Source organism: Oncorhynchus keta, chromosome 23, assembly GCF_023373465.1.
Source record: "Oncorhynchus keta strain PuntledgeMale-10-30-2019 chromosome 23, Oket_V2, whole genome shotgun sequence".
Taxonomy (NCBI): Eukaryota; Metazoa; Chordata; class Actinopteri; order Salmoniformes; family Salmonidae; genus Oncorhynchus; species Oncorhynchus keta.
Window position 1 is genome coordinate 17,347,881 of NC_068443.1, and position 11,888 is coordinate 17,359,768.

At 40.7% G+C, this 11,888-nt stretch overlaps 2 protein-coding genes across 2 annotated transcripts; both read left to right on the forward strand.

Annotated features, from left to right (window-relative positions):
- Positions 1 to 660: 660 nt before the first annotated feature.
- LOC118401918 (zinc finger protein 69 homolog) lies at positions 661 to 3,331 on the forward strand. Its single transcript, XM_035799608.2, has 2 exons — positions 661 to 1,164; positions 2,282 to 3,331. The coding sequence occupies exons 1-2, from the start codon at positions 888 to 890 to the stop codon at positions 3,310 to 3,312; spliced, it is 1,308 nt and encodes a 435-aa protein (XP_035655501.1). The 5' UTR covers positions 661 to 887; the 3' UTR covers positions 3,313 to 3,331.
- A 6,354-nt stretch (positions 3,332 to 9,685) lies between these two features.
- On the forward strand, positions 9,686 to 11,303 carry LOC118401917 (zinc finger protein 263-like). Its single transcript, XM_035799607.2, has 2 exons — positions 9,686 to 10,113; positions 10,230 to 11,303. Exons 1-2 carry the CDS (start codon positions 9,843 to 9,845, stop codon positions 11,276 to 11,278), a joined length of 1,320 nt encoding a protein of 439 aa, XP_035655500.1. The 5' UTR covers positions 9,686 to 9,842; the 3' UTR covers positions 11,279 to 11,303.
- Positions 11,304 to 11,888: the final 585 nt, after the last annotated feature.

An 11,888-nucleotide genomic window follows, 5' to 3' on the forward strand; every position in this document is an offset into this window, starting at 1 on the left:
CCACTGCCTCAGGCTGTTGACCTGATTCAGATTGGGTTAAAGTAGTGGAATAAGGTGTTGGGTTTAGATGAGTAGTTGGTAGGGTAATTAAAAATGTATACAATTTTTTTTCTGGTTCCCCTTGCACATTTTGTATCACAAAGTGTAGTGGGGCGGCAGGTAGACTAGTGGTTAGAGCATTGTGCCAGTAACTAAAAGGTTGCTGGATCGAATCTCCAAGCTGACAAGGTTAAATATAATATATAATAATAATAATATATGCCATTTAGCAGACGCTTTTATCCAAAGCGACTTACAGTCATGTGTGCATACATTCTACGTATGGGTGGTTCTGGGAATCGAACCCACTACCCTGGCGTTACAAGCGCCATGCTCTACCAACTGTGCTACAGAAGGACCACAATATGTTGAAATAGTGACCAAAGGTAAATACATGTTCGACATACACATACATCTTACAAAGTTCAGCTCCAACCTTCCAGTGGCACCCCCATTTTAAGGTTTTTTTGATTGTTCATCTGTCTGTCATTCTGGCCCTGAATAAGGCAGTTTACCCATTGTTCCCCGTAGGCCGTCATTGTAAAGAAGAACTTGTTCTTCAGGATTGACTTGCCTAGTTAAGTAAAAAATAGTTCAGTTGGATGCGGTAATGTAACGTATTGGATGCCAACTTCCGTTAAACCTCGCCGAAGACGAAGTTTAGGGAAAACCTTTGTCGTCATTTCCGTTATCCATCTTTCCAGACTTCTTTTTTTACCAAACAATGTGGCTTGCCAGTTTCGGTAAGCTGTACAGTTGTCGAAACGATTCTGTTATAAACATTTCCCAGAGGCACCAGCACTACAGATTCGTTTTTGTATAACAGCAGTGATTTTATTTGAAGAACAATGTCTAACACTGTTTCTTTCAGTACACAAATAGCTGCAATCATGGATGTGCTATCAAAGGCAGCAGTTGCAGAAATAACCAAACTTGTAGACGAGGGCACCGTCGTGCTACGGCTTGAAATGTGTCGGAAAGAAAATGAGATAGAAGGGCTTCAAAATAGTTTACAGCTGATGGAAAGAGAATTGAGGAAAGCTCAACGAGAAGCAGCAACACGAGTGACAAATGACAGGCAACATGCTGAGGAAATCCAGGTTGGGAGTGGGACTCCACAAAAAGGTAAGAGTATGTGCTTTTAGCAACGCGGGTAAATTTACATACACTAGCGTTGCTTTCCATTGTATCCATAAAAAGGATGCCAGCTGATTCATGATTTCGACTGCCTGAGAAACACTGTCTCGTCCCGACTCGTTCATTACTATAGGACAGCTGGAGATTTGGAAACAATCGACAGACAAATCTCTGCTGTTGAAATCTAAATGATAGTCTAAAAGAAATGTGAGATAATGTCTAGATGCTTTTTATAGTGGATATTACGTTTATAAATTGCCTGGCTAGGTTGACGAGACAGCGGATTGCACAGTCGGATGGAACAGAGTAAATAGGCATTTTAACGTCATTGATTTAGCTGGTGGTAACTTGTGTAGGCAGAATGCGGTTTTAATCATTCAGCATTCAGGATAAGACCAACCCGTTGTATAAGTAGAACATAAAACAATTTGACAAATAGTTGCATCCGTGATTTTTTTTGACTAATGTCAATAAAAGGTCCGCCAAAGCAAATCCTGATTTAAAAATTAATTGATATTAATGCTGTAAGTACAGAAACGTGTTTTCTCATTGGGAAATTAATATCCAACTAGGCAGTGAAAACTGTAGTTGTGAGCTTAGACACTATGTCCTGGGATTTCCTATGATCTTCTATGTAGAATAACCCCTTCGCAACTAATAACTTGTGTAGCATGTTACGTGTGTTTTGGTGAGGGTCTAACATGCTGACCAGACCGGACACGTCGCAAATATCCCGGGACAAATTAACAAGCAACAGCAAGCATTGGGTTAAACAGGTCTGTTGTAACTTCTGGCTTCCCACAGATACAATTGAAAGCAATATGCAGTATGTAATGATATATATATATATGCCATTTAGAAGACTCTTATCCAAAGCAGCTTAGTCATGCATGCATATTTTTTTTTGCATCGGTGTCTGGGAATCTAACCCACTACCCTGATGCTACAAGCACCATGCTCTACCAACTGAGCTACAAGGACCACACCCCTTGTTGTAAATACACCCGAGGCATGCTGACATTTGGTGCTGTCAAGTCAGGTTATTTTGCATTGTTCAAGGTGTTGTTTTATTGCTTATTTGACTTTACAATTACTCTACTTCCAGGTGATGAAGTGAACCAAAAAGGCCAAGCCATGCCTGTAGAGGACCCAGTAGAGAGCTTCAATGAGCTGCAGTGTTCTGGACACCTTGAAGAGGCGAGGGGTGGACTGGAGTTTCTGGTGAAAGCAGAGCAGGTGGAAGAACATGTAGCCCAAGGAACCATACAAGATCCAGGAATCACAGACAGTGTGGACTTTAGAATGGACGAGAGAGATAGTCAGCTGTGGTCCTCTGTTACACAAGGACTAAGTGGGAATAATTCTGGCCACCCAGATGGGTCTTACTCTACAGGGAGATGCTTACAGATGTTCTCATCTCAGGCAGATCAATATCCCACTCCCATCCCATCCCATCCTTCCTGTAACTCCTTGTCCATTGTAGGGAAACCACTGGATGACATATTCAGCACTGTCCCACTGAAAGTGGAGCCTGAGAGGCATCCTGTGTATCTTGACAATGCCATGTCTGAGTCCATACATGTTGTGCAGGGGCAGTACAGAGATACTCTGCATCCTGTTGTGAGGGAGGGCTTGATTTTACATCCCAGAATGCAGCAGCCAGGACCTTCTTCACAAGGGCTCTTGAGAGCAACTGAGATTACATCAGAGTCACACTCACACAACCAAGAGCATATTCTTAATAAGAACAGATTGAAAACAAAGAGGATGGTAAATGTTTGGAGAGCTGCGCCAAACCAAAAAGTGTTAATCTGCTCATTGTGTGGAAAGAGCTTCCACCGCCATTGTCAACTTGAAGCACACCAACACTCTCATGCTGGAGTCAAGCCATACAGATGTCTTGAGTGTGGGAAAAGTTTTACTCAGAAACAAAGACTTAAGTCACATCAGAGTGTTCACACGGGTGAGAGACCTTTCAGTTGCAGACTCTGTGGCAAGAGGTTTGCAAGGCAGGACAACTGCCAAACACATGAGCGATTTCACAGTGGACAAAAGCCATTTAGTTGTGTGCTGTGTGGTAAAAGTTTCACAGTTCTCTGTAACCTCAAACTACATCAAAAACATCAATGTAAATAAATTTGCCAATGTCAGAATGTATGATTGCATGTTCTGTTTTCCTCAGCATTGTACACTTAATGACCTGTTCATATTAACTGTTCAACTGTACTGAGATTAGCAGGATGAGGTTTTCAATCAAGTATTTCAAGATGTCATCCAGTGATGTATAAGTACAGTAAAGTACACCACAAACTAAAGGGTAAAACATTTTTACTTGTGCTTTGTCATGACTTACCTGGACGACCGCCTTCAGTTTTAATGTTTTTATTTCACCTTTATTTAACCAGGTAGGCCAGTTGAGAACAAGTTCTCATTTACAACTGCGACCTGGCCAAGATAAAGCAAAGCAGTACGACACAAACAACAACAGAGTTACACATGGAATAAACAAACATACAGTCAAGTATGTAGTTACACATATATAAGTATATAAAATATATATATATACGTATTTAGTATACATAGTTAAGTAAATTGGGCGTAAGATGAGGTGAAAAGGAGACTGAAACCTCTTCTTAATGTGATTTATCTTTGCCTCATCAAGAGAGCAACAGCTGCATGCTATCTTAAATTGCTTTGTGCATATTCTCTTGTATTTATCATTCATTTCCGTAGCACGTCCAATAGTGTTACTTTGTTGCCTGATCGTAGCAGCAGTTCGAGTTAGTACATTTTGGGGTTGAAATAAAGTTTACATTTGATGATTGCATTGTAAAACATCTAACATTTCTACAAGGAGTTTGCAGTGCAATGCAGCGAAATGTGAAACTGTCAATCAACCACTATTTGTTTACGGATAGTTGAATTGTTGTTCGACTGCCAGCTAGGCTTACTGGATGTGCAGAGCCTTTTGTAACATAAGTTGCATGATTAACATTACTGCTTGAAGATTTTGTACCCTGTTGGTTTTGACATGACTGATAATAATAGCCTAATTGTTTCTTCCCGTTGTAACTAGGTGTCCACTGTCCCAAGTGCGACTGTCAGAAAGATGTTTCAAAATTTGTTTTGGCCCAGAGGCTGAGACTTGCTGCTCCAGGGCCGGTTTAAGGTTAAGCTCATCGTTCGATCCTTTGTAGGAGCATCGTTAAATCTCTGAACTGTTTGCCTTACCCAGAGCTGCCAACTCTAACGCATTGGCCGTGAGACACTCATTTGAGCCTCTTCTCACACATCGAAAAGTACTGTTTTTATTTTTCTAATTAATTTTTCAAATTAGTCATTTTCAACTGTGATCCAAATGGTTTTGAAATCGGAGCATCTGCACCTGCAATTTAATAACATCACAAGCGGAACCTCTCATTATTGGCCTGTCTTGCCACGGCACTGAACTGTGGCACATTAGCATGATTGGTCTAGTTATGTAATGGATCAAGATGATTGGATGCACTTTTTTAAAGAAAAAACACAATATTAATGGGGTGCTGAATGGGGAGAGAGAACATTCTCCGCTGAGTTTATAAAACTGTAAAAAGAGCAACACGGTAGCTCTGTTTTAAGTACAATGTTGTCAACAAAATTAGTTTGCTGTTACTCCCAACTCTATTGCAGAATACAGCCTTTTGACAGCATGCACTAAAGTTGATTTAATCCACACTTGCATTAGTCCCCTCGTTTGGTGATTGGCATGTAGGCTGTGACATCGAAAAGCAGCAGATAGAGACCGACAGTATATTTTAGCATAGAAGTTTGGTAGAGTGACCTGATTCTAGGGGGGAAATAAATATAATTATTTGGTTGGAGTGTAGGGTCGTCTAAAGGGCATTTTATATTTACTTCATTCACCAGGTCAGTGGAACAATTCTCATTCTTAACAATGGGCTAAAATATAGGGTAATTGATATACTTGTCACCAAGAACACTACTATTGTTCCCAAAAACTTGTTTTATTCCGCTTCATCACAATTTTGCCAGTGTAATCACATATTTGAAATCTGATATGCCTAATTGTCTTTCAAAATTAATTATAGGAGGCTATGTATTTTTTCAGCCATTCATTTACAGTTTTGAATAAGTCATACAGATAAGCATTGGATATGAAATGCTCCAGGCACTTTAGGCAGAGATGATTGGGGGACTCACACCTCATAAACGTATATTTTGTCTATGCAGAGATTTTGAGAAATATATTGTTATAACCAGAACATTTTCAAACACCCAGCACTTGGGAAACATCGATCAGGGGTGGCTAACCCTCCTGGAGAGCGAGCAGGATTTTTTTCCCATCCCTATTTTAAAGAGAGAATACCCAAAATACAAAATGTGTGTGTCCTTATCTTGAAAGCAGTCTATGTTAAAGGAAACTGCAATCTATGATTTGGTTACCCACTGTCATCAACCATTAATATAACTATTTCCTGTGTAGGGGTTACACTTTCCACCTGAGAACAGAGTTTAATCCCTGCTTCCAAACTTCCCACTGATTTGTCCAATTTCATTATTGTCTGAAAAAAAGTGTCTAACCACCAAAAAAACATGTTTAAAAAATGTTTAAAAAATATATTAGCTGGTGACCGGCAACATGTGAAGACGCATTTTCTTGGTGCGCCGATCCAGGGCAAACAATTTACTATTAATACTTGACCAACACCTCCCCCACCGTTAATTTTGTAACATTTAATTTGGAATTGAACCCAATTTACTACTCTTGACTTTTTTGGGGTGAAAATTTTGGCCTTTTAATCGTTAAAATGTCTAGACAAGGTGGAGGTGGAAAGTTAAGTCCCTAGGCGTACACATCACAGACAAACTGAAATGGCCCACCCACATTGACAGTGTGGTGAAGAAGGCGCAACAGCGCCTCTTCAACCTCAGGAGGCTGAATAAATTTATTCTGTCACCCAATTCCCTGACAAACTTTTACAGATGCACAATCGAGAGCATCCTGTCGGGCTGTATCACAGCCTGGTACGGCAACTGCACCGCATTTGTTGTAGTTATTGTTACATATAGAGACAGATATGACACTATTGAGCAAAGATAGGTATACATTAGACCACAAACAGAAAGCGGACAGAAAACCAAAGATTAAACAGACATAAGTGTAATGGCCGAAGCCATACGTGCCTTAAAGTGCACAAGGGCTTAGGGCAAAGAGGAGGAGGTGACCCTTAAATACATGATCTATTATGAAAAGAGCAGGACACCATTATAAAGATTAGATAGAGAGGAACAAACATAAGTGCTTAGGGTAAAGGCCATAAGTGCTTAGGGTAAAGGACATAAGTGCTTAGGTTAAAGGCCATAAGTGCTTAGGGTAAGATAGATATATATTAATTTTAGGACACGAGAGGGTCCTGCCACCATTGTAATCTAATCAAGAGCGGATACAGGCGTTATTAGGCATGAACAAGCTGGAAGCCTGGACTGAAAGATAATGGTGGCCGATGACCTGAGGGAAGTAACTTCATTAACATATGGAATGGACTCATATACTGTGTGTGTATAAATACAGAGCCAGTGCTCTGGGAAAGTGTGTGTTCCGCGGACCATCTAGGCTTCTGATATGTTTGTATTAAAAGCCTATATTGAATTCACAAGTTCTTGTAAGTGTTATATTTTGAAACGATCCCCCACGACACCTTCAACCGCAAGGCTCTCCAGAGGGTGGTGCGGTCTGCACAACGCATCACCGGGGGCAAACTACCTGCCCTCCATGACACCTACAGCACCCGATGTCACAGGAAGGCCAACAAGATCAGCAAGGACAACCACCCGAGCCACTGCCTGTTCACACCGCTATAATCCAGAAGGCGAGGTCAGTACAGATGCATCAAAACTGGGACTGAGAGATAGAAGCTATTTTTCAATCTCAAGGCTATCAGACTGTTAAATAGCCATCACTAACTCAGTGAGGCTGCTGCCTACACTGAGACCCAATCACTGGACAATTTAATAAATGGATCACTAGTCACTTTAAACAATGCCATTTTAAATAATGCAACTTTAATAATATTACATCTCACATTACTCATATCACATGTACAGTGGGGCAAAAAAAATATTTAGTCAGCCACCAATTGTGCAAGTTCTCCCACTTAAAAAGATGAGAGAGGCCTGTAATTTTCATCATAGGTACACTTCAACTATGACAGACAAAATTAGGGAAAAAAATCCAGAAAATCACATTGTAGGATTTTTTTATGAATTTATTTGCAAATTATGGTGGAAAATAAGTATTGCAGGGAATTGCCCGCAGCAAGAGCGACATCATTGGTATATACAGAGAAAAGAGTCGGCCTGAGAATTTAACCCTGTGGTACCCCCATATAGACTGCTAGAGGTCCGGACAACATGCCCTCCGATTTGACACACTTAACTCTGTCTGCAAAGTAGTAGCCAGGAGGAAGGCATGGCCAGCTGTTGAGAAATGCTTATTGAAATTTTAGATTATCATGGATTTATCAGTGGTGACTGTGTTACCTAGCCTCAGTGGTCCAAACATACCAAGACAGTCGTGAAGAGAACACAACAAAACCTTCCCCCCAGGAGACTGAAAATATTTGGCATGGGTCCCCAGATCCTCTAAAGGTTCTACAGATGCACCATCGAGCATCCTGACCGGTTGTATCGCTGCCTGGTATGGCAACTGCTCGTCATCTGACTGTAAGGCGCTACAGAGGGGTAGTGCGTACGGTCCAGTACATCACTGGGGCCAAGATTCCTGCCATCCAGGACCTACATAATAGGCGGTGTCAGAGAAAAGTCCATAAAATTGTCAGAGACTCTAACCACCCAAGTTGTAGATTGTTTTCTCTGCTACTGCACAGCAAGCAGTACTGGAGCACCAAGTCTGGGACCAAAAGGCCTCTCAACAGCCCCCAAAGTCATAAGACTGCTGAACAATTAATAAAATCGCCACCGGACTATTTACACTGCTGCTACTCTCTGTTTATTATCAGTGCATTGTCACTTCAACCCTACCTACATGTACACATTACCTCAACTAACCTGTACCCCCACCCACTGACTCAGTAGCGGTACCCCCTGTATATAGCCTCGTTATTGGTATTCTTATTGTGTTACTTTTTTATTATTTTTTACTTTAGTCTATTTGGTAAATATTTTCTTAACCAACAGTGCAGTTCAAGAAGAGTTATGGGCTTGTAAGCATTTCACGGGAAGGTCAATACTTGTTGTATTTGATGTAGTGTTACATATTCACCTACAGAATAATACAAATTGTCCCGAGACCACGTTAAATAATTCTGATATTAAGGTAAGATTTGAATGGATAAAGCTGATCTGAGAGCAGCACTGCCTTTCTTTCGATCCCATCAGTATCAACACATGCGCCAACGACACACTTAGTGAACGTTTTCTCTATGTGGTATTTTGGGTAATGCAAGTGACTACGATGCAACGGACACCAGTCCCTACTCTCTGCGGCTCTACATTGCGCCTCATCGTGGACTGCAAAGTCCCGCTGAACTTCTGGTGCAGCGACAGAGTGAAAATCAAAGATGTAAACCACTGAGCCGATTTACGAGCTACCTGGTTTCTAAAGTGTAGTCTCAAAGCTCTCCACTTTTATAAGGGTTTATTCAAACATATATTGATTTTAGGCCTATATTCAATTATGACAACCCCAAATGCTTTATTTTATTGATTAAGCTCCACTGTTGGATTTTGATTAAAAGTCACTGTCATATTATTCAGCTGGCTGAAAACCACTTGTTTGTCACACGCACACATCATGTATCATGTTTTCTCATGGCCACACCAAGCTGAATGACTATTAGGCCTAGTTGTTGGGTATTATAACCTACATCAGAATTGGAGGAATACACAATTTACTTGTTGATATAACTTGTCATGTTTCTCATAGCATGTCAGATAGTTTGTCCAGTATGTGTGTGTTTTATATGACTAGCGCTGCTGTTTTGTGCTGGCAGGTTGGGTTCCGTGAGAGCTGGAACCCTGTGGGTCTCTTCAGTCTGGGCCTAGAACCGTCCCACTTAGATTCAGGGCTACTCAGAAAACTGATTTTCTCTCTGTAAATGTCCTCCCTTTTGTTGCTATTTTCAACCTATTAAGTTAACCTAACTTACAATTTTAATTTGGTTTCAATCAATCTGCAAAGGGTTGTCAATTTACACTCAAGTATGGAAATGTCAGGTATCACATCTCATGCATAACCATGGATTTAAGGATGAGCTACCACATTTAATAACTTCTTCGGAGCATTGTCTAGAGATGTTTTGTCGTAATTTGTATCAATTCCATAAACCAATTATTTTTTAATTGTTTTGGGGAATTAACTTCTTCTGCAGAGAACTGATTATCTTATTTGTGTTTTCAATTTTATAAGTAGCTGTTTGACTGATTTCACAGAAATATCCACATAAAAGGGCATTTATTAGAAAGTTTATGGTAACCCTTTCTGTCGTCGTTTCCGTTATCAAGCTTTCCGGAAGAACTTTTTTTCCCACAAACAACGCTTCTAGCCAGCTTCAATGAACTGTACAATAGTAGAAACGATTGTTATAAACATTTCACCGAAGCACTACATATTCGTTTTTGTGTAACAACGTTTATTTTAAAAAACAATGTCTGTTTCTTTCAGTAAACAAATAGCTGCCATCATGGACGTGCTAACTAAGTCAGCTGTTGCAGAAATAACCAAACTTGTAGACGAGGGCACTGTAGTCCTACGGCTTGAAATGTGTCGGAAAGAAAATGAGATAGAAGTCCTTCAAAATAGTTTACAGCTGATGGAAAGAGAACTGAGGAAAGCTCAAAGGGAAGCAACAACACGAGTGACAAATGACAGGCAACATGCCGAGGGAATTCAGGTTGAGAGTGGGACTCCACAAAAAGGTGAGAGGCAAACTTACTCTTAGTGGCACAAGTCAGGTTATTTTGCATTGTTCAGTGTTTTATTGCTTATTTGACTTTATAATTTCTCAAAATGACATAAACTGTCAAACTTCCAGGTGATGAAGAGGACCAGAAATCCCAAACTATGCCTGTAGAGGACCCAGTAGAGAGCTTCAATGAGCTGCAGCGTTCTGGACACCTTGAAGAGGCGAGGGGTGGACTGGAATTTCTGGTGAAAGCAGAGCAGGTGGAAGAACATGTAGCCCAGGGAACCATACAAGATCCAGGATTCACAGACAGTGTGGACTTTAGAATGGACGAGAGTGATAGTCAGCTGTGGTCCTCTGTTACACAAGGACTAAGTGGGAATAATTCTGGCCACCCAGATGGGTCTTACTCTACAGGGAGATGCTTACAGATGTTCTCATCTCAGGCAGATCAATATCCCACTCCCATCCCATCCCATCCTTCCTGTAACTCTTTGTCCATTGTAGGGAAACCACTGGATGACATATTCAGCACTGTCCCACTGAAAGTGGAGCCTGAGAGGCATCCTGTGTATCATGACAATGCCATGTCTGAGTCCATACATGTTGTGCAGGGGCAGTACAGAGATACTCTGCATCCTGTTGTGAGGGAGGGCTTGATTATACAGCCCAGAATGCAGCAGCCAGGACCTTCTTCACAAGGGCTCTTCAGAGCAACTGAGATTACATCAGAGTCACACTCACACAACCAAGAGCATATTCTTAATAAGAACAGATTGAAAACGAAGAGGATGGTAAATGTTTGGAGAGCTGCGCCAAACCAAAAAGTGTTCATCTGCTCATTGTGTGGAAAGAGCTTCCACCGCCATTGTCAACTTGAAGCACACCAACACTCTCATGCTGGAGTCAAGCCATACAGATGTCTTGAGTGTGGGAAAAGTTTTACTCAGAAAAATAGACTTAAGTCACATCAGAGTGTTCACACGGGTGAGAGACCTTTCAGTTGCAGACTCTGTGGCAAGATGTTTACAAGGCAGGACAACTGCCAAAGACATGAGCGATTTCACAGTGGACAAAAGCCATTTAATTGTGTTCAGTGTGGTAAAAGTTTCACAGTTCTCCGTAACCTCAAACTACATCAAAAATATCAATGTAAATTTGCCAATGTCAGAATTTAAGATGGCATGTTGTATAGTGTTTTCCTCAGCGTTGTACATTTAATGAACTGTTTACATATGTTGATTGTTGAGCCGTTCAACTGTACTGAGATTAGCAGGTTTAGGTTTCCAAATTGTCATTGGTTTCTACATTATGAATGAAGTATTAAAGATGTTAATCCTCTTTTTCATGTTATTTTTCTTTGCCTCATCAAGAAAGCAACAGCTCCACTTGTTATTTTCTACCCATTAACTCAATTATCAATTTTTACTTGGTTTTAATCAATCTACAAAGAGATGTCAATTTACACCCTAGTATGGACATCTCAGGTATCACATATCATGCATAACTATGGGTATTAAGGGTGAGCAAGCAAACGTAATAACTTCTTCGGAGCATTGTCTAGATACACTATATATACAAAAGTATGTGGACACCGCTACAAATTAGTGGATATAGCTATTTCAGCCACACCTGTTGCTGACAGGTGTATGAAATCAAGCACACAGCCATGCAATCTCCATAGACAAACATTGGCAGTAGAATAGCCTTACTGAAGAGTTCAGTGACATTCAACATGGCACCGTCATAGGATGCCACCTTTCCAACAACTAAGTTTGTCAAATTTCT